General features: G+C 48.8%; 1 protein-coding gene across 1 annotated transcript in view; it reads left to right on the forward strand.

The window, feature by feature from the left end:
* The window catches only part of LOC124038595 (protein sidekick-2-like), a 709,487-nt gene that overhangs the window by 597,870 nt on the left and 88,099 nt on the right, over positions 1-23,518 (forward strand). Inside the window, 8 exon segments of the mRNA XM_046354647.1 lie at positions 6,038-6,174; positions 6,311-6,458; positions 14,792-14,932; positions 15,830-16,011; positions 16,954-17,069; positions 18,451-18,646; positions 19,350-19,448; positions 19,527-19,718. Of these exon segments, the coding sequence (XP_046210603.1) occupies positions 6,038-6,174; positions 6,311-6,458; positions 14,792-14,932; positions 15,830-16,011; positions 16,954-17,069; positions 18,451-18,646; positions 19,350-19,448; positions 19,527-19,718 (1,211 nt within the window).

Here is a 23,518-nt window from a genome sequence, read left to right on the forward strand (position 1 = left end):
CAGTACCACCTCTCCTGTCTCACCTCTCCTGTCTCACCTCTACTATCCCACCTCTCCAGTACCACCTCTCCTGTCTCAGCTCTACTATCCCACCTCTCCTGTCTCACCTCTCCTGCCTCACCTCTACTATCCCACCTCTCCTGTCTCACCTCTACTATCCCACCTCTCCTGCCTCACCTCTACTATCCCACCTCTCCTGCCTCACCTCTACTATCCCACCTCTCCTGTCTCACCTCTACTATCCCACCTCTCCTGCCTCACCTCTACTATCCCACCTCTCCTGTCTCACCTCTACTATCCCACCTCTCCTGCCTCACCTCTACTATCCCACCTCTCCTGTCTCACCTCTACTATCCCACCTCTCCTGCCTCACCTCTACTATCCCACCTCTCCTGCCTCATCTCTCCTGCCTCATCTCTCCTGCCTCATCTCTCCTGCCTCACCTCTCCTGTCTCACCTCTCCTGTCTCACCTCTCCTGCCTCACCTCTACTATCCCACCTCTCCTGTCTCACCTCTCCTGTCTCACCTCTCCTGCCTCATCTCTCCTGTCTCACCTCTCCTGCCTCACATCTACTATCCCACCTCTCCTGTCTCATCTCTCCAGTACCACCTCTCCTGTCTCACCTCTACTATCCCACCTCTCCTGTCTCATCTCTCCTGCCTCACCTCTCCTGTCTCAACCTCTCCAGTACCACCTATCCTGTCTCACCTCTCCTGTCTCACCTCTCCTGCCTCCCTCTACTATCCCACCTCTCCTGTCTCATCTCTCCTGCCTCACCTCTCCTGTCTCACCTCTCCAGTACCACCTATCCTGTCTCACCTCTCCTGTCTCATCTCTCCTGCCTCACCTCTCCTGTCTCATCTCTCCTTCCTCACCTCTCCTGTCTCACCTCTCCTGTCTCACCTCTACTATCCCACCTCTCCTGTCTCATCTCTCCTGCCTCATCTCTCCTGTCTCACCTCTCCTGTCTCACCTCTACTATCCCACCTCTCCAGTACCACCTCTCCTGTCTCACCTCTCCTGTCTCACCTCTACTATCCCACCTCTCCTGTCTCATCTCTCCTTCCTCACCTCTCCTGTCTCACCTCTCCTGTCTCACCTCTACTATCCCACCTCTCCAGTACCACCTCTCCTGTCTCACCTCTCCTGTCTCACCTCTACTATCCCACCTCTCCAGTACCACCTCTCCTGTCTCAGCTCTACTATCCCACCTCTCCTGTCTCACCTCTCCTGCCTCACCTCTACTATCCCACCTCTCCTGTCTCACCTCTACTATCCCACCTCTCCTGCCTCACCTCTACTATCCCACCTCTCCTGCCTCACCTCTACTATCCCACCTCTCCTGTCTCACCTCTACTATCCCACCTCTCCTGCCTCACCTCTACTATCCCACCTCTCCTGTCTCACCTCTACTATCCCACCTCTCCTGCCTCACCTCTACTATCCCACCTCTCCTGTCTCACCTCTACTATCCCACCTCTCCTGCCTCACCTCTACTATCCCACCTCTCCTGCCTCATCTCTCCTGCCTCATCTCTCCTGCCTCACCTCTCCTGTCTCACCTCTCCTGTCTCACCTCTCCTGCCTCACCTCTACTATCCCACCTCTCCTGTCTCACCTCTCCTGTCTCACCTCTCCTGCCTCATCTCTCCTGTCTCATCTCTCCTGCCTCATCTCTACTATCCCACCTCTCCTGCCTCACCTCTACTATCCCACCTCTCCTGCCTCATCTCTCCTGCCTCATCTCTCCTGCCTCACCTCTCCTGTCTCACCTCTCCTGTCTCACCTCTCCTGCCTCACCTCTACTATCCCACCTCTCCTGTCTCACCTCTCCTGTCTCACCTCTCCTGCCTCATCTCTCCTGTCTCACCTCTCCTGCCTCATCTCTCCTGCCTCATCTCTCCTGCCTCATCTCTCCTGCCTCACCTCTCCTGTCTCACCTCTCCTGTCTCACCTCTCCTGCCTCACCTCTACTATCCCACCTCTCCTGCCTCACATCTACTATCCCACCTCTCCTGTCTCATCTCTCCAGTACCACCTCTCCTGCCTCACCTCTACTATCCCACCTCTCCTGTCTCATCTCTCCAGTACCACCTCTCCTGTCTCACCTCTACTATCCCACCTCTCCTGTCTCATCTCTCCTGCCTCACCTCTCCTGTCTCACCTCTCCAGTACCACCTATCCTGTCTCACCTCTCCTGTCTCACCTCTCCTGCCTCCCTCTACTATCCCACCTCTCCTGTCTCATCTCTCCTGCCTCACCTCTCCTGTCTCATCTCTCCTGCCTCACCTCTCCTGTCTCATCTCTCCTGTCTCATCTCTACTATCCCACCTCTCCTGTCTCATCTCTCCTGCCTCACCTCTCCTGTCTCACCTCTCCTGTCTCACCTCTACTATCCCACCTCTCCTGTCTCACCTCTCCTGTCTCACCTCTCCTGTCTCACCTCTACTATCCCACCTCTCCTGTCTCATCTCTCCTGCCTCATCTCTCCTGTCTCACCTCTCCTGTCTCACCTCTACTATCCCACCTCTCCAGTACCACCTCTCCTGTCTCACCTCTCCTGTCTCACCTCTACTATCCCACCTCTCCTGTCTCATCTCTCCTTCCTCACCTCTCCTGTCTCACCTCTCCTGTCTCACCTCTACTATCCCACCTCTCCTGTCTCATCTCTCCTGCCTCACCTCTCCTGTCTCACCTCTCCAGTACCACCTATCCTGTCTCACCTCTCCTGTCTCACCTCTCCTGCCTCCCTCTACTATCCCACCTCTCCTGTCTCATCTCTCCTGCCTCACCTCTCCTGTCTCATCTCTCCTGCCTCACCTCTCCTGTCTCATCTCTCCTGTCTCATCTCTACTATCCCACCTCTCCTGTCTCATCTCTCCTGCCTCATCTCTCCTGTCTCACCTCTCCTGTCTCACCTCTCCTGCCTCACATCTACTTTCCCACCTCTCCTGTCTCATCTCTCCAGTACCACCTCTCCTGCCTCACCTCTACTATCCCACCTCTCCTGTCTCATCTCTCCAGTACCACCTCTCCTGTCTCACCTCTACTATCCCACCTCTCCTGTCTCATCTCTCCTGCCTCACCTCTCCTGTCTCACCTCTCCAGTACCACCTATCCTGTCTCACCTCTCCTGTCTCACCTCTCCTGCCTCCCTCTACTATCCCACCTCTCCTGTCTCATCTCTCCTGCCTCACCTCTCCTGTCTCATCTCTCCTGCCTCACCTCTCCTGTCTCATCTCTCCTGTCTCATCTCTACTATCCCACCTCTCCTGTCTCATCTCTCCTGCCTCACCTCTCCTGTCTCACCTCTCCTGTCTCACCTCTACTATCCCACCTCTCCTGTCTCACCTCTCCTGTCTCACCTCTCCTGTCTCACCTCTACTATCCCACCTCTCCTGTCTCATCTCTCCTGCCTCATCTCTCCTGTCTCACCTCTCCTGTCTCACCTCTACTATCCCACCTCTCCAGTACCACCTCTCCTGTCTCACCTCTCCTGTCTCACCTCTACTATCCCACCTCTCCTGTCTCATCTCTCCTTCCTCACCTCTCCTGTCTCACCTCTCCTGTCTCACCTCTACTATCCCACCTCTCCTGTCTCATCTCTCCTGCCTCACCTCTCCTGTCTCACCTCTCCAGTACCACCTATCCTGTCTCACCTCTCCTGTCTCACCTCTCCTGCCTCCCTCTACTATCCCACCTCTCCTGTCTCATCTCTCCTGCCTCACCTCTCCTGTCTCATCTCTCCTGCCTCACCTCTCCTGTCTCATCTCTCCTGTCTCATCTCTACTATCCCACCTCTCCTGTCTCATCTCTCCTGCCTCATCTCTCCTGTCTCACCTCTCCTGTCTCACCTCTCCTGTCTCACCTCTACTATCCCACCTCTCCTGTCTCACCTCTCCTGTCTCACCTCTCCTGTCTCACCTCTACTATCCCACCTCTCCTGTCTCATCTCTCCTGCCTCATCTCTCCTGTCTCACCTCTCCTGTCTCACCTCTACTATCCCACCTCTCCAGTACCACCTCTCCTGTCTCACCTCTCCTGTCTCACCTCTACTATCCCACCTCTCCTGTCTCATCTCTCCTTCCTCAGCTCTCCTGTCTCACCTCTCCTGTCTCACCTCTACTATCCCACCTCTCCAGTACCACCTCTCCTGTCTCACCTCTCCTGTCTCACCTCTACTATCCCACCTCTCCAGTACCACCTCTCCTGTCTCAGCTCTACTATCCCACCTCTCCTGTCTCACCTCTCCTGCCTCACCTCTACTATCCCACCTCTCCTGTCTCACCTCTACTATCCCACCTCTCCTGCCTCATCTCTCCTGCCTCATCTCTCCTGCCTCATCTCTCCTGCCTCATCTCTCCTGCCTCATCTCTCCTGCCTCACCTCTCCTGTCTCACCTCTCCTGTCTCACCTCTCCTGTCTCATCTCTCCTGCCTCATCTCTACTATCCCACCTCTCCTGTCTCATCTCTCCTTCCTCACCTCTCCTGTCTCACCTCTCCTGTCTCACCTCTACTATCCCACCTCTCCTGTCTCACCTCTCCTTCCTCACCTCTACTATCCCACCTCTCCAGTACCACCTCTCCTGTCTCACCTCTCCTGTCTCACCTCTACTATCCCACCTCTCCAGTACCACCTCTCCTGTCTCACCTCTACTATCCCACCTCTCCTGTCTCACCTCTCCTGCCTCACCTCTACTATCCCACCTCTCCTGTCTCACCTCTACTATCCCACCTCTCCTGCCTCACCTCTACTATCCCACCTCTCCTGCCTCATCTCTCCTGCCTCACCTCTCCTGCCTCATCTCTCCTGCCTCATCTCTCCTGCCTCACCTCTACTATCCCACCTCTCCTGTCTCATCTCTCCTGTCTCATCTCTCCTTCCTCACCTCTACTATCCCACCTCTCCAGTACCACCTCTCCTGTCTCACCTCTCCTGTCTCACCTCTACTATCCCACCTCTCCTGTCTCACCTCTCCTGCCTCACCTCTACTATCCCACCTCTCCTGTCTCACCTCTACTATCCCACCTCTCCTGCCTCACCTATACTATCCCACCTCTCCAGTACCATCTCTCCTGTCTCACCTCTACTATCCCATCTCTCCTGTCTCACCTCTCCTGCCTCACCTCTACTATCCCACCTCTCCTGTCTCACCTCTACTATCCCACCTCTCCTGCCTCACCTATACTATCCCACCTCTCCAGTACCATCTCTCCTGTCTCACCTCTACTATCCCATCTCTCCTGTCTCACCTCTCTCCCCATTTTCATCTCTCCCGACCATCTCTTCTGTCTCACCTCTCTCCCCATTTTCATCTCTCCCGACCATCTCTTCTGTCTCACCTCTCTCTCCTGTCTCACCTCTCCTTTCTCACCTCTCTCTCCTGTCTCACCTCTCTCCCCATTTTCATCTCTCCCGACCATCTCTTCTGTCTCACCTCTCTCTCCTGTCTCACCTCTCCTTTCTCACCTCTCTCTCCTGTCTCACCTCTCCTTTCTCACCTCTCTCTCCTGTCTCACCTCTCCTTTCTCACCTCTCTCTCCTGTCTCACCTCTCCTTTCTCACCTCTCCTGTCTCATCTTTCTCCCCAGTCTCACCTCTCCTGTCTCAGCTCTTCTGTCGCACATCTCATGTCTAATCTCTCCTATGTCACTTTTCCTGTCCCACCTCTCCTGTCTCACCTCTCTCCCTATTCTCCAATCTCCTGTCTCTCAACTGTCTCATCCCACTCCTGTCTGTCTCTCTTTTTTTCTCTACCCTGCTGTCCTAGTTTCCTTTAATGATGGATTTTTAGTAAATCTTACCTCTAAGAATGTATTTCTAAAAACTCATCCAGTCAGTCATATCTCCTCTTTCGTCTGCCCGTCTGTCTGACAACCTCTCTGACTATCTGTCTACCCCCCACACACACACACACACACACACACACACACACACACACACACACACACACACACACACACACACACACACACACACACACACACACACACACACACACACACACACACACACACACACCACCACCCCTCAGACAGCTGCCCTATGCTCCAGAGAACCCTGCGGCTCTGCTAAGTTCTTCAGAGAAGAGGGCCATTAACCTGACCTGGGCCAAGCCCTTCGACGGGAACAGCCCCCTGCTTCGCTACATCCTGGAGGTCTCTGAGAACAGTGAGTGATCTCAGGAGGACACAGGCAGATGGATAATGAGAAAGAATAAACCACTGTTAGTAGGATAAATAGAATGACGAGAAGGATTAGATCATCTGCAGGTTTGATATGTGTCTGTTCTCTCTTCCTGTGCTAGACGCTCCCTGGGCTATCCTCCTGGCCAACATAGAGCCTGAGTCGACAGCAGTGACCGTCAGTGGACTCATCCCAGCACGCTCCTACCAGTTCCGCCTGTGTGCCGTCAACGACGTGGGCAAGGGCCAGTTCAGCAAGGAGACTGATCGGTGAGAGAGAGAGAGAGAGAGAGCCCTCCCAGGATTCCTCTCTCCCCCTGCTGTGCAATGATAACAGCCTACTCAGTCTCCCAGTTAACCAGTGTGTGATCCCGTGCCAGTACACAGTGTGTGTGTGTGTGTGTGTGTGTGTGTGTGTGTGTGTGTGTGTGTGTGTGTGTGTGTGTGTGTGTGTGTGTGTGTGTGTGTGTGTGTGTGTGTGTGTGTGTGTGTGTGTGTGTGTGTGTGTGTGTGTGTGTGTGTGTGTGTGTATTTTTATCTGCTGAAGGATTAGTAATTGAGCCGATGTAGCCAGACACACACCACCACTTCACTCACTCAGAGGGGGCTTTTGTCCCGGGAGATTGTTGAGATCAGGTTGGCTTCAATAGCCTGAGTCACTTCTCATAACGTAGTGTGCTCTGGCCAAAAGTAGTGCACTATGTAGTGAATAGGGGTTAATTTGGGACTCAATCCCTCCTCTTACACAGGCTAGCTCGTCAAGCCAGCTCAAATGTGAGCAGTTGGATCCCCAGCCATATCCAGCTGAGAGGAAAGCCATAAGGGGCTCACGTCTGACAGTGCAAGGGTTCACACTGAGCGCTTTGTGCTTCCGTCTGATCCTAAAGTGCCACAATTAATCTCAACTGCGCCTCGCTTTCTGAAAAGTCATATCTCTGTATGGGCCCTTTGGTTTTGAATTGATTGAATTGATTCAGCATCATCTGACTGGTCCTCTGTGGTCTTTGGTATTAGCCTTTTCTCTCTCTAGCTAGGTACCTTATGTGTCTTCATCAGTAGGAAAATCATTAAGGCATAGTGATGGTTTTGTACACAGCTTAGACACAGATACTGCAGATAGCATGGACAAAATCAAATCAAGTTAAATGTTATTTGTCACATGCTTTGTAAACAACAGGTGTAAACTAACAGTGAAATGTGTACTTACAGTCCCTTCCCAACAGTGCAGAGAAAGAAAATAGAGAAATAATAGAAAAGTAAAACACAATTACAGAGTAGATGAGGTGAATATGTTTTTTGGGGGATGGTTTGTCCTCAGGGTCCTCAGGGTTTTGCTCTGTTATACTCACAGACATAATTCTAAAAGTTTTGGAAACTTTGGTGTGTTTTCTATCTAAATCTACCAAACTATTTGCATATCCTAGCTTCTGGGTCTGAGAAACAGGCAGTTTACTTTGGGCACGCTTTTTATCCGGATGTGAAAATACTGCCCCCTATCCCAAAGAAGTTAAACAAATGTAAGATTCTTCAAAGTAACCACCCTTTGCCTTGATGACAGCTTTGCACACTCTTGGCATTCTCTCAACCAGCTTCATGAGGTAGTCACCTGGAATGCATTTCAATTAAAAGATGAGCCTCTTTAAAAGTTCATTTGTGGAATGTCTTTCCTTCTTAATGCGTTTGAGCCAATCAGTTGTGTTGTGAGAAGGTAGGGGGGTTAACCTCTTGCTCCTACCTGACACGCAGGCGTCCCATCTAGACATCTGGAAATGCAAATGCCCTACGCTAAATGCTAATAGTACTAGTTAAAACTCAAACGTTCATTAAAATATACATGCAGGGTATTGAATTAAAGCTACACTCGTTGTGAATCCAGGCAACAAGTCAGATTTTTAAAATGCTTGAAGCTATTATCTGATAGCATGTAACACCCCAAAAGACCCGCAGGGGACGTAAACAAAATAATTAGCATAGTCGTCGCTACACAAACCGCACAAATAAAATATAAAACATTCATTATCTTTGACCATCTTCTTTGTTGGCACTCCTAGATGTCCCATAATCACTATTGGGTCTTTTTTTTCGATTAAATCGGTCCATATATAGCCTAGATATCGATCTATGAAGACTGTGTGATAAACGGAAAAAAATAGCGTCTTATAACGTAACGTCATTTTTTTTTTTTTTTTTAAGTTGACGATAAACTTTCACAAAACACTTCGAAATACTTTTGTAATGCAACTTTAGGTATTAGTAAACGTTAATAAGCGATCAAATTGATCACGAGGCAAAGTATATTCTTTAGCTGTCCGTATGGAAATAATGTCAAGGGTAAATCTCAAACAAAATATCCGGTCGGAGACATGAACAAATGGCTTGTCTCTTCTTTGTTTGACCAATAAACAAAGCCTAGGCAAATGACAAGACTGTTGACATCGTGTGGAAGCTGTAAGTATTGCAACCTCAGCCCCATTTATTGTGGTTCGCCTTTATCAATGGGTTGAAGTGGCGGATGGATATATATTTCCATTTTCAGTGATCAGATTTTCCTGCGCTTTTCGATGAAACACACATTCTGTTATAGTCACAGCCGTGATTTAACCAGTTTTATAAACGTCTGAGTGTTTTCTATCCACAGATACTAATCATATGCATATACTATATTCCTGGCATGAGTAGCAGGGCGCTGAAATGTTGCGTGATTTTTAACAGAATGTTCGAAAATGTAGGGGGTAGGAGTAACAGGTTAAACAGAAGATAGCCATATTTGGTAAAATACCAAGTCCATATTATGACAAGAACAGCTGAAATAAGCAAAGTGAAATGACAGCCCATCATTACTTTAAGACATGAAATTTGAAAGTTTGTTCAAGTGCAGTCGCAAAGACCATCAAGCACTATGATGAAACTGGCTGGCCTAGCCAGTCTCCAGATCTCAACCCCATAGAAAATCTTTGGAGGGAGTTGAAAGTCCGTGTTGCCCAGCAACAGCCCCAAAACATCAATGCTCTAGAGGAGATCTGCATGGAGGAATGGGCCAAAATACAAGCAACAGTGTGTGAAAAACTTGTGAAGACTTACAGAAAACGTTTGACCTCTGTCATTGCCAACAAAGGGTATATAACAAAGTATTGAGATAAACTTTTGTTATTGACCAAATACTTATTTTCCACCATCATTTGCAAATAAATGCATTAAAAATCCTACAATGTGATTTTCTGGATTTTTTTTCTCATTTTATCTGTCATAGTTGAAGTTTTTTTTAATTTACCTTTATTTAACCAGGCAAGTCAGTTAAGAACACATTCTTATTTTCAATGACAGCCTGGGAACAGTGGGTTAACTGCCTGTTCAGGGGCAGAACGACAGATTTGTACCTTGTCAGCTCAGGGGTTTGAACTCACAACCTTCCGGTTACTAGTCCAACGCTCTAACCACTAGGCTACGCTAAGTGTACCTATGATGAAAATGTACAGGATGAAAATGTACAGGCCTCTCTCATCTTTTTAAGTTGGGGAACTTGCACAATTGGTGGCTGACTAAATACTTGCACGTCGTGCGTGCACGACTGATTTCCAACTCTGACACCCAGTACCAAAACTCAAAACGGTCCTTGTCGACAACACCAGGCTCTAGAGAATTGAAGCTGTAAAATAGGGAATAACAAAAAATCAGAAGACATTACAACCCTGCACAACATCAATGCAAGTTTAGATAAGAATAAGAATAAAAATTATTTTTTATCTGAAGTGCTGGTACTGCTTGATCTGTGGCAGCGGCCTGAAGTATGGAGTCAGGTGTGGTTACCAGCCATAGCTTTCCACCAGCACCGTACCATCCTCCAGTCCAACCAGCTGTGAGATGTCACAGTGCTGTCCTTTACAACACCAGCAATCTCAGACAAAGGGTTCCCTGCTGGTCTTTCTGAAGCACTGCTTCATGAGACTGAAGCACCAGTCAGGGGCAAACTTGGTGTGGCCTGTGATCAGGAAGTGAATGTCCAGTTTGCGGTGGAGCTTGTGCATGCCGGAGCATAAACTTGTTCTTGTTTTGGCCACTGGAGTTATCACAATTCAGGTCCACACGTGTTTTACCAACTCCGTAGTTGAAGAGTGGTGCATGTAGTTGATGACTGCGCTGCTGGCTTTGCTTGCTTGGGCCAGCTTTCTTTTTAATGACTGTGTGAATGGTGGATTAGAGTCAGGCGTTTTCTACTGATTGATGCTGAAAGATAAATTCCAGATACAAATATTTTAGCATTACTTTACAATAGATACAAAATGGCATTCTGAGATATCACTACACACAGTTCATGCAGGGAATGTTAGCTACTGTAGCTAGCCAGCCATCTAACATCAGTTGGCTAAGCAAGCTTTAAAGCCTAATGTTAGCTAGCCAACCTCTTAGGGACATGGAGATGCTAGCGTCTCAAGTGGCCAATAGCCTCGGGAAATGCATAGCGCCAAATTCAAATAATACGCGATAAAACTCAAACTTTCATTAAATCACACATGCAAGGTACTCAATTAAAGCTACACTCGTTGTGAATCCAGCCAACATGTCAGATTTTAAAAATGCTTTTCGGCGAAAGCATGAGAAGGTCTTTTGTTTAGACATGTCATGTTAACGTTAGCTAGAAAAAATATTAAATATAATCCCAATCCATAGAGTTACGTTACTAGCAATACAAACCGATTGTCATAGCAAGTTAAACAAATAACGTTATGTTCATTGTTAGTTAGCAAGCCAGCGATCAAACTCCAACTGGCTATCTAACATCAAGCTTAAGCTTGCAATGAAAACAACTTTCTGAGAAAATTAGAATCTTATAATATCTTATAATATCTGAACCTGTAGCTAGAGTCTTACCTGTATACATGGATGAAAGCTTCACATTGTTAGTTAGCAAACCAGCCATCAAACTCCACGCTGGCTAGCTAACAGCAAGCTTTAGTTTGCAATGAAAACAACTTTCTGACAAAATTAGAAACGTATAATATCTGAGCTAGATTCTTACATGGATGTATATATGGATGAAAGCTTCACGGCAGATTGCAATCCCTTTTATCCTGTGTTTTTTCTGTTTATTTTGCACAGCTTGTTTGGCCGGTTGTGTTCCACTGATTTCAAAACGTGTTATTTTCAGAGTGAGAGAGAGTCAGCATTGCGTGGCACGATTGTGGTCCAGAAAGTAGTCCATCATCACAACAACACTGTGTCAGTGTGTTTGGACCATGCTAGATCCTTAGTGATGTGGACAACTAGGAACTTGAAGCTCTTGACCCACTCCCCATCAGCCCTTATCAATGTGAAAGGGAGTGTGCTCTCCCCTCCGTTTCCTGTAGTCCACGATCAGCACCTTTTGTATTGCTGATGTTGAGGGAGAAGTTGTTATCCTGGCACCACACTGCCTGGTCTCTGACCTCCTCCCTATAGGTTTTCTCATCGTCATCAGTGATCAGGCCTACCACCGCCGTGTTGTCTGCAAACTTAATGATGGTGTTGGAGTCATGTGCGGACATGCAATCATCTGTGAACAGGGAGTACAGAAGGGGACTAAGCATGCACCCCTGAGGGGCCCCCATGTTGAAGGTCAGTGTGGCTGATGTGTTATTGCCTGCCCTCATCACCTCGGGGCATCCCGTCAGGAAGTCCAGGATCCAGTTTCATAGAGAGGTGTTCAGTCCCAGGGTCCTTATCTTTGTGATGAGCTTGGAAGACACTCTGTTGAATGCCGAGCTTTAGTCAATAAACAGCATTCTCACGTAGGTGTTCCTTTTGTCCAAGTGAGAAAGGGTAGTGTAGAGTTCAATTCAAAGCATTTCATGGCTACAGATGTGAGTGCTATGGGGCGATAGTCATTTGGACAGGTTACAGGTATTACAAACTGTGTCAGGGAGAGGTTGAAAATGTCAGTGAAGACACTTGCCAGGTCGGCTCATGCTCTGAGTTTGCTTCGTGGTAGTTAATCTGGCCTTGTGGCCCTGTGAATGTTAACCTGTTTAAAGGTCTTACACACATGGTCTGCATTGACGCTTTGCCTGTTTAATGGTTCGTCGGAAGGCATAGCAGGGTTTCTTATAAGAGTCTGGGTTAGTGTTCTTCTCCTTGAAAGTGGCAGTTCTAGCCCTTAGCTCAGTGTGGATGTTGCCTGAGTCATGACGTTGGCCTGTGGGTAAGGTTTATGACCCTCCCATAAATTCCTTTCTCCCTTCCCTCTCTCTTGACTCTAGAGAGGGACTCTTGAATAGCCTTTGTTAAACAGAGATTCTGGGAACATAAGAAGGTGGGGGAAATGAACCATATTTTGGTAATCCAACCAGTTGAACATATGCGTTGGTACTTAATAAATATGATGTCAGTTCGGTTGTCATCTGAGGCATTCTCATCAATGATAGGATGACATAAACGGTACAGTGGAAAGTCTACACATTATAGTTATCAGCTTCACATCGAATTGTTGTGCAAATTAAATGTTTGAATATGAAATTATTTGAGAGGGGATGAAATGTGATTTTAGCTTCTAAAATGTGAGAATTGGGTTTTCATGAGTGAATTAGGCCGACCTAGTGGCCCGCCCATGTGAAGAGACATTGGTTATAAACTATGAAACACACCCTCCTCTCCCTTCCTATATAAAGCCTTGGCGACAATATAACTTGCTGTTCCCGGTATATTAGGATGACAATCCGATGTCAGAAGGCTTCAGATAATAACTACAGAATGAAGCCAACCTCAGCGTGAGCTTTGGTTGCGAATGGTGTGAACTTTGAACTCTTATTCACTACAGAAGTGATACCTCCTAGCTGTTGAGGTAGCAACAGCAGCTGCAAACGTGGGCTAGGAAAGAACAGACAGAGTATCCCGTCTACCATACAACGACGCTACAACGACGTTACAATTTACCACCAGATACATTCTTCAGAGGACAGGAAGATCTCTGTTAGCCAACACGACCAGCATCTACGACCAACCTACCGAAGCGCAGCTCAGAGTATATATTTAGTGCATTTTCCTTTTCAAATGGGCGGTAATTTAGAATGCATAAGATTCTGTATTTACAATAGAGTAGCTGCCTACGGCCCGATAGAGACATTGCTTCTCCCTTTGTTCTTCAGTCTTCCCGTTCTTTCACTCAAACCCAGCCCCCTTTTCTTTGTGTAACCAGTGGTCATGTCTGTTCCGTCCGCTAGGGACATTTTCCTTTATGACATCATTTGAAATCAAGGTATGATTCATTCTGTGTATATGTAATTCTGTGTGATTAGTTAGGTATTTAGTAAATAAATAATTGAACCCAATTTTGTATGGCTGATTCAACTTGTTAGCCAGGGTTCGTGAAAGACAACTTTCAGATGAGACAGAAATAAGGTGACGATTAATATTGACTGCTATTGATATAAAATATTACTCGGTCTTTAAGAGTTTATTCGGAAGATAACTGCTCTAGAAGTATTATTTTGTGCCCCCCCGACTTTCTAGTTAATTACATTTACATTATTAGCTCAATCAGGTCATATTAATTACAGAGAAAGGATTTTATAGAATAGCATGTCATATCACTTAATCCAGTATAGCCAAAGACACGACACCTGTAATCCATGGCTTCTTGTTGGGATATGTAATGTGTGTACGGTCACTGTCGGGACAACGTCATCGATGCACTTATTAATGAGGCCGGTGACTGTGGACTGTGAACCCCACAATGCCATGGAGTAAGTCCTTGAACATATTCCAGTCTGTGCTAGCGAACAGTCCTGCAGTTTAGCATCCGCTTCATCAGATTACTTTCGTATTAAGCGCATCACTGGTAGTTCCTGTTAGAATGTTTGCTTGTAAGCAGGATTCAGGAGGATAGAGTTATGGTCAGATTTGCCAAATGGAGGAGGGCGAGGGAGAGCTTTGTATGTGTCTCTGTGTGTGGAGTAATGGGGATCTAGAGTTTCAGTATATTATCCATCTCCTTTTTCAGCCAAGTTTCAGAGAAACTAAGGATATCACAGTTCTTCAGGTCCCATTGATAAGGTAGTCTCGAATGGAGCTCGTCCAGTTTGTTCTCCAATTATTGTACATTCGCCAATAGAACAGAGGGTAGTGGCGGTTTATTTACTCGCCGCTATAGTTTCGTCAGGGTGCCCGCACGTCGCCCTCTATATTGCCGTCTCTTTCTCTTCCGAGTGTTGGGGATTAGGGCCTGGTCCGGGGTAAGCAGTATGTCCTGCGCCTCCGACCCAGTGAAGTAGAAATCTTCATCCAAATCAAGGTTAGTGATCACTGCTCTGATGTCCAGAAGCTCCTTTAGGACATAGAAAACGACCGCGGAAACACTATGTAAAACATATATATAATATGTTAAGATCAGCAAAGAAAAACACAAAACAGCCCGTAAAATGGACGCTATACATTTCAGCGCCATTCTCATGACATCGTGTTGATTATTGAAAAGAGCAAGAGGTCACGAGGCAGGTTATGGATGAGAAAGAAGTGACAGAGCCTGTTTACAAACAGAGCCTCTCAACACGCTGCATTGTCTTCTCTTCTGACAGAAAAACAAACAACGCTCTATCCTTCCAAACTTTCTCTGCTCTCTCTCCTCTCTGCAGTGTATCTCTACCAGAGGAACCTCCCAGTGCCCCTCCCCAGAATGTGATCGCCAGCGGCCGCACCAACCAGTCCATCATGATCCAGTGGCAGCCCCCACCAGAGAGCCACCAGAACGGGGTTCTCAGGGGCTACAGCGTCCGGTGAGAACCATGGGATAACAGGATTGGTTGGCTGCTATAACCCTCCCTGGTTCTCTGAATCAAGGATGAGAGTTGTTATGCTACATGGAAGCACATAACATAAGAGCTCATGTTCAAAATGAAGTAAAACCACTAGCTGAGACAAATAACAATTTTAGGAGTTGCTCTTGTAGCTCTGGCAGTTTATCAGTAGGGATAAACTCAGTTTGCAGTAGGTTTGTAGCTGGTTGTGTCATGGTGTAGAATAAGTTGGCAGGCATTCTGTAGATATTCCAATCACTCTGTCATCATCATTTGCTCACTCTGTCGAGTGCTGTAGACTACTGCTCTGTCTCCCTCTACTGTAGATAGGATGTATATCAGTACCTGGCCTTAACACACTCTGGCACTGTGTCTCAGGGACTGTGTCTCAGGGACTGTGTCTCAGGGACTACCAGAGTAAGAACATCTCCAAACCAGACCAGACTAACCTCTCCTCTCTCTCCTCTCTCTACACCCTCTCTCTCCCCTATTCCCCCCCCCCCCTCTCAGGTATCGTCTAACAGGTCTTCCAGTGGACTACCAGAGTAAGAACATCTCCAAACCAGACCAGACTAACCTCTCCTCTCTCCCTCTCTCTACACCCTCTCTCTCCCCTACCCCCCCCTCTCAGGTATCGTCTAACAGGTCTTCCAGTGGACTACCAGAGTAAGAACATCTCCAAACCAGACCAGACTAACCTCTCCTCTCTCTCCTCTCTCTACACCCTCTCTCTCCCCTACCCCCTCTCAGGTATCGTCTAACAGGTCTTCCAGTGGACTACCAGAGTAAGAACATCTCCAAACCAGACCAGACTAACCTCTCCTCTCTCTCCTCTCTCTACACCCTCTCTCTCCCCTATCCCCCCCCCCCTCTCAGGTATCGTCTAACAGGTCTTCCAGTGGACTACCAGAGTAAGAACATCTCCAAACCCGACGTTACCAACATTCTCCTGGAGGACCTGATCATCTGGACCAACTATGAGATAGAGGTGGCAGCCTACAACAGGGCGGGGCTAGGAACCTTCAGCCACAAGGTCACTGAGTGGACGCTGCAGGGAGGTGAGTGATCCTGAATCCTCGCTGCTCATTTTCCCTTATGCTTGTCAGTCAGATGTTAGCTGGAATAGACTCTGCTCATTTTCCCTGATGCTTGTCAGTGCAGATGTGAGCTGTAAAAGTCTCTGCTCATTGCACATTCTGCTTGTCAGTCAGATAAATACTTAGATGACATTGGAAGGAAATTGAATGGAAAGGATTTTACCTGTGGAGAACTTACTTTTAAATACCTATTTCATGAGTTGAAATTAACTTGTCAAGCATCATTCCCATTTGGAGAATATAACATTTACATTTACATTTAAGTCATTTAGCAGACGCTCTTATCCAGAGCGACTTACAAATTGGTGCATTCACCTTATGACATCCAGTGGAACAGTCACTTTACAATATAAGAATTATGTTCAACAAGGATATGTTATTGATGCAGTTTATGTAGAAGGCAGCGCAGTCAGAACTGGAGCAAAAACCTTGAGTTAGAATCCGTGCCAAATGGTATTGAAATATTGCTGAATAAATGTAATCCTTGCTGAATAGAGGTATGCATTCCTATTGAATCGTTTGTAAGGTCTGAATAGTACATTACACTACTTTGGCCGTAGATTTCAAGTTTGAGCCCGCAGCTGGAAACTGAGAGCAGTAAAGCCACAATGTTGTAATAAGTCCTGAGCCTCAAGATTGGAGAAGAAAAAGAAGAGAGTGAAGATGTGAATATGGTGGCCCCTGCCCTGCAGAATCAATACCAGCCAAGGCTGTCCAATCTGAAATATGTTTTGTTTGGTTGTATCCTGTTCTCTCTGTCCATCCATCTCTCTCTCTCTCTCTCTCTCTCTCTCTCTCTCTCTCTCTCTCTCTCTCTCTCTCTCTCTCTCTCTCTCTCTCTCTCAATCTCTCTCTCTCTCTTTATCTCTCTCTGATTCTCTCTCTTCCTCTTGTCCCCCGCAGTGCCGACTATAGCCCCCAGTAAAGTTCAGGTGGAGGCCGTCAATTCCACGACCATCCGTATCACCTGGGCCGCCCCTAACCCTCAGTTTATCAACGGGATCAACCAGGGATACAAGGTGAGGGACACCAGTCACCCTGTCACTGAGGGCAGTACTCTCTAATGGTTGATAGACACCAGTCACCCTGTCACTGAGGGCAGTCTCAGAGACACTAGGCAGCCTGTCATTAGGGGCAGTACAATCGATTGACTGGATGATAGGCTGGTAGCGCCTCATACTGTGTCACAAAGGGGAAACCGATATGCCACTACCAAACATTGTGAAAGATGGCTTCTGATTTGTCATTTGTTTCATTGACCTTCATTTTTGGAGCATTTGACCAGCTATCTATCTTGTGGCTTACTAGATTTGGAAGTCATTTGTTCAAACTCTCCAGCTCACACTGTCACGGAAGAAGGTTTAAGAATGTCAGCTGTCATTTGAATATGTACTTTATAGGCTTAGAATGAGATGTATGGAGAAAGACTGCTTAGAATCAGCTGTACTAGTACTTGATTATATAGTCTGTGTGATGTGATGACACTGTATTTCTCTCAGAAGAGTTCACGAGAATGACTCTGGCCACACTTATCAGGACATCTTAGCAGTCACTGTTAAACTCTCTCTGACTGCAGGGCTGTCCCGAGAGAGAGGTTACTGGGAGCGTGAGTGAGCGAGATAGGGAGAGGGAGAGAGAGAGAGAGAGAGAGAGAGAGAGAGAGAGAGAGAGAGAGAGAGAGAGAGAGAGAGAGAGAGAGAGAGAGAGAGAGAGAGAGAGAGAGAGAGAGAGAGAGAGAGAGAGAGAGAGAGAGAGAGAGAGAGAGAGAGAGAGAGAGAGAGAGAGAGAGAGAGAGAGACGGAAGCAGAGGGGACATCCATATATTCCACATTCAGCTTACACACCCACCTCACCGCGTGCCAACTCCACACTCTCTTTCCCAGAGACAAACTCTACTCACAGCCTGGGAACCAATATAGAAATAGACCCAACAGATTTGCCAATGGTAGTAATCATCTAAACACCTAATTGGCCACTCTCTCATTCTGATGTGTATGCAGTCCCTATACATTAGACCTGCTATACACCACAATTTAAAGCTCTCTGTTTCATCCTCTCTCTCTGTGGACTCATTCCAGCCCTGCCTTCCAGTACTTACTCACTGGCAGAACACGTTGACACCGGCGCTAACTATTCATGTGGCAGGTATGATGCCAAATGACACCCCAGAGCAGGTCACCAGCACGTGCGAGGGGGAAGAGTTGGTTTAAACAAAACATTTGAAAATGATTAGACTTGGAGAGTAACAGTTCTATTTCTTGGGGAAATTGTGGAGCTCTTTGGTTCCCATCCAAAATGTCAGAGAACCAGTCAGTCCTATTAGATGTTCTACCATTTAGTTTTTATTTCTAGTTTGATCTCACGCTCTTCCTTCTCTGTTCCCATTAACCATTCTGCTAGCTGTTGGCATGGGAGCCAGGTCAGGAAGAGGAGGTCACCATGGTTACAGTGAGACCTAACTTCCAGGACAGTGTGCATGTGGGCTACGTGACGGGGCTGAAGAAGTTCACAGAGTACTACAGCTCTGTGCTGTGTTTCACTACGCCGGGAGACGGCCCCCGCAGCCCTGCTAACGGCCTGAGGACACATGAAGACAGTGAGTTCAACATACACACACACACACACACACACACACACACACACACACACACACACACACACACACACACACACACACACACACACACACACACACACACACACACACACACACACACACACACACACACACACACACACACACTGTTTAGTGGACATGGCCAATCATACTGAAACATGCCCACTGGGTCATATGTATTATTAATGCACAGTATCAGCCTAGTTCCACAGTCCTAATGAATACGTAGGCTACAATTAGGGTTTTGCACATATTCACATTTAATTGGGACACATTTTCTCAAGAGATAAAGGTTTGGGCCATACTGTACTAGGCTTTTACTTGTAATTACACAATCTTCCAAGTAAAAGCCTAATTTTGCCTATTTTAGTAGCTGTAATGACTGTTCAACGGCAATTTAAAAAAGCCTAATATATTCAAATGCATCTACATAATGTAATTATGTATGCTATTGACATCCGTGGGATCCATTGTGTTATAATTCTCAGCATGATAATGGGGTGGCAGGGTAGCCTAGTGGTTAGAGCATTGGACTAGTAACCGAAAGGTTGCAAGATTGAATCCCCGAGTTGACAAGGTAAAAATTGTTCTGCCCCTGAACAAGGCAGTTAACCCACTGTTCCTAGACTGTCATTGAAAGTAAGAATTTGTTCATAAATAACCACTGTGCCCTCCTCTTTAGCTCCTGGGGCGGTGGGTGACCTGAGCTTCACAGAGATCCTCGACACGTCTCTCAAAGTGAGCTGGAGAGAACCTGAAGAGAAGAACGGAGTCCTCACAGGTACACCACGCAAAATACATTGGACCTGAACAAATCATATTGGATTGATTGATGAATTTGATTGATTCTCTGTTCCAGGGTACCGTATCTCATGGGAGGAGTTTAACCGCACCAACACACGGGTGACCCACTACCTCCCCAACGTGACCCTGGAGTACCGCGTCACAGGGCTGACTGCCCTCACCACCTACACCATTGAGGTGGCCGGCATGACCTCCAAGGGCCAGGGAAAACTGTCCTCCTCCACAATCTCATCTGGAGTACCTCCAGGTCAGTACCGACACATGACTCAGTCCCTGGTGTGTAGCTCCAGATCAATACCGGGTCATGGCTCAGTCCCTGGTGTGTAGCTTCAGGTCAGTAACAGGCCATGGCTCAGTCCCTGGTGTGTAGCTCCAGGTCAGTACCGACACATGGCTCAGTCCCTGGTGTGTAGCTCCAGGTCAGTACCGGGTCATGGCTCAGTCCCTAGTGTGTAGCTCCAGGTCAGTACCGACACATGGCTCAGTCCCTGGTGTGTAGCTCCTGGTCAGTACCGGGTCATGGCTCAGTCCCTAGTGTGTAGCTCCAGGTCAGTACTGACACATGGCTCAGTCCCTGGTGTGTAGCTCCAGGTCAGTACCGGGTCATGGCTCAGTCCCTAGTGTGTAGCTCCAGGTCAGTACCGGGTCATGGCTCAGTCCTGGTGTGTAGCTCCTGGTCAGTACCGGGTCATGGATCAGTCCCTGGTGTGTAGCTCCAGATCAATACCGGGTCATGGCTCAGTCCCTGGTGTGTAGCTTCAGGTCAGTAACAGGCCATGGCTCAGTCCCTGGTGTGTAGCTCCAGGTCAGTACCGACACATGGCTCAGTCCCTGGTGTGTAGCTCCAGGTCAGTCACATGGCTCAGTCCCTGGTGTGTAGCTCCAGGTCAGGACACATAACTCAGTCCCTGGTGTGTACCTCCAGGTCAGTACCGACACATAACTCAGTCCCTGGTGTGTACCTCCAGGTCAGTACCGACACATGGCTCAGTCCCTGGTGTGTAGCTCCAGGTCAGTACCGACACATAACTCAGTCCCTGGTGTGTACCTCCAGGTCAGTACCAACACATGGCTCAGTCCCTGGTGTGTAGCTCCTGGTCAGTACCGACGCATGACTCAGTCCCTGGTGTGTAGCTCCTGGTCAGTACCGACGCATGACTCAGTCCCTGGTGTGTAGCTCCAGGTCAGTACCGGGTCATGGCTCAGTCCCTAGTGTGTAGCTCCAGGTCAGTACCGACACATGGCTCAGTCCCTGGTGTGTAGCTCCTGGTCAGTACCGGGTCATGGCTCAGTCCCAGTGTGTAGCTCCAGGTCAGTACCGACACATGGCTCAGTCCCTGGTGTGTAGCTCCAGGTCAGTACCGGGTCATGGCTCAGTCCCTAGTGTGTAGCTCCAGGTCAGTACCGGGTCATGGCTCAGTCCTGGTGTGTAGCTCCTGGTCAGTACCGGGTCATGGATCAGTCCCTGGTGTGTAGCTCCAGATCAATACCGGGTCATGGCTCAGTCCCTGGTGTGTAGCTTCAGGTCAGTAACAGGCCATGGCTCAGTCCCTGGTGTGTAGCTCCAGGTCAGTACCGACACATGGCTCAGTCCCTGGTGTGTAGCTCCAGGTCAGTACCGACACATGGCTCAGTCCCTGGTGTGTAGCTCCAGGTCAGTACCGACACATGGCTCAGTCCCTGGTGTGTAGCTCCAGGTCAGTACCGACACATAACTCAGTCCCTGGTGTGTACCTCCAGGTCAGTACCGACACATGGCTCAGTCCCTGGTGTGTAGCTCCAGGTCAGTACCGACACATAACTCAGTCCCTGGTGTGTACCTCCAGGTCAGTACCGACACATGGCTCAGTCCCTGGTGTGTAGCTCCTGGTCAGTACCGACGCATGACTCAGTCCCTGGTGTGTAGCTCCTGGTCAGTACCGACGCATGACTCAGTCCCTGGTGTGTAGCTCCAGGTCAGTACCGGGTCATGGCTCAGTCCCTAGTGTGTAGCTCCAGGTCAGTACCGACACATGGCTCAGTCCCTGGTGTGTAGCTCCTGGTCAGTACCGGGTCATGGCTCAGTCCCTAGTGTGTAGCTCCAGGTCAGTACTGACACATGGCTCAGTCCCTGGTGTGTAGCTCCAGGTCAGTACCGGGTCATGGCTCAGTCCCTAGTGTGTAGCTCCAGGTCAGTACCGGGTCATGGCTCAGTCCTGGTGTGTAGCTCCTGGTCAGTACCGGGTCATGGATCAGTCCCTGGTGTGTAGCTCCAGATCAATACCGGGTCATGGCTCAGTCCCTGGTGTGTAGCTTCAGGTCAGTAACAGGCCATGGCTCAGTCCCTGGTGTGTAGCTCCAGGTCAGTACCGACACATGGCTCAGTCCCTGGTGTGTAGCTCCAGGTCAGTACCGACACATGGCTCAGTCCCTGGTGTGTAGCTCCAGGTCAGTACCGACACATAACTCAGTCCCTGGTGTGTACCTCCAGGTCAGTACCGACACATAACTCAGTCCCTGGTGTGTACCTCCAGGTCAGTACCGACACATGGCTCAGTCCCTGGTGTGTAGCTCCAGGTCAGTACCGACACATAACTCAGTCCCTGGTGTGTACCTCCAGGTCAGTACCAACACATGGCTCAGTCCCTGGTGTGTAGCTCCTGGTCAGTACCGACGCATGACTCAGTCCCTGGTGTGTAGCTCCTGGTCAGTACCGACGCATGACTCAGTCCCTGGTGTGTAGCTCCAGGTCAGTACCGGGTCATGGCTCAGTCCCTAGTGTGTAGCTCCAGGTCAGTACCGACACATGGCTCAGTCCCTGGTGTGTAGCTCCTGGTCAGTACCGGGTCATGGCTCAGTCCCTAGTGTGTAGCTCCAGGTCAGTACCGACACATGGCTCAGTCCCTGGTGTGTAGCTCCAGGTCAGTACCGGGTCATGGCTCAGTCCCTAGTGTGTAGCTCCAGGTCAGTACCGGGTCATGGCTCAGTCCTGGTGTGTAGCTCCTGGTCAGTACCGGGTCATGGATCAGTCCCTGGTGTGTAGCTCCAGATCAATACCGGGTCATGGCTCAGTCCCTGGTGTGTAGCTTCAGGTCAGTAACAGGCCATGGCTCAGTCCCTGGTGTGTAGCTCCAGGTCAGTACCGACACATGGCTCAGTCCCTGGTGTGTAGCTCCAGGTCAGTACCGACACATGGCTCAGTCCCTGGTGTGTAGCTCCAGGTCAGTACCGACACATGGCTCAGTCCCTGGTGTGTAGCTCCAGGTCAGTACCGACACATAACTCAGTCCCTGGTGTGTACCTCCAGGTCAGTACCGACACATGGCTCAGTCCCTGGTGTGTAGCTCCAGGTCAGTACCGACACATAACTCAGTCCCTGGTGTGTACCTCCAGGTCAGTACCGACACATGGCTCAGTCCCTGGTGTGTAGCTCCTGGTCAGTACCGACGCATGACTCAGTCCCTGGTGTGTAGCTCCTGGTCAGTACCGACGCATGACTCAGTCCCTGGTGTGTAGCTCCAGGTCAGTACCGGGTCATGGCTCAGTCCCTAGTGTGTAGCTCCAGGTCAGTACCGACACATGGCTCAGTCCCTGGTGTGTAGCTCCAGGTCAGTACCGGGTCATGGCTCAGTCCCTAGTGTGTAGCTCCAGGTCAGTACCGGGTCATGGCTCAGTCCCTGGTGTGTAGCTCCAGATCAATACCGGGTCATGGCTCAGTCCCTGGTGTGTAGCTTCAGGGCAGTAACAGGTCATGGCTCAGTCCCTGGTGTGTACCTCCAGGTCAGTACCGACACATGGCTCAGTCCCTGGTGTGTAGCTCCAGGTCAGTACCGACACATAACTCAGTCCCTGGTGTGTACCTCCAGGTCAGTACCGACACATGGCTCAGTCCCTGGTGTGTAGCTCCTGGTCAGTACCGACGCATGACTCAGTCCCTGGTGTGTAGCTCCTGGTCAGTACCGACGCATGACTCAGTCCCTGGTGTGTAGCTCCAGGTCAGTACCGACACATGACTCAGTCCCTGGTGTGTAGCTCCAGTTCAGTACCGACACATGGCTCAGTCCCTGG

Source organism: Oncorhynchus gorbuscha, linkage group LG06 (genome assembly GCF_021184085.1).
Source record: "Oncorhynchus gorbuscha isolate QuinsamMale2020 ecotype Even-year linkage group LG06, OgorEven_v1.0, whole genome shotgun sequence".
Lineage (NCBI taxonomy): Eukaryota > Metazoa > Chordata > Actinopteri > Salmoniformes > Salmonidae > Oncorhynchus > Oncorhynchus gorbuscha.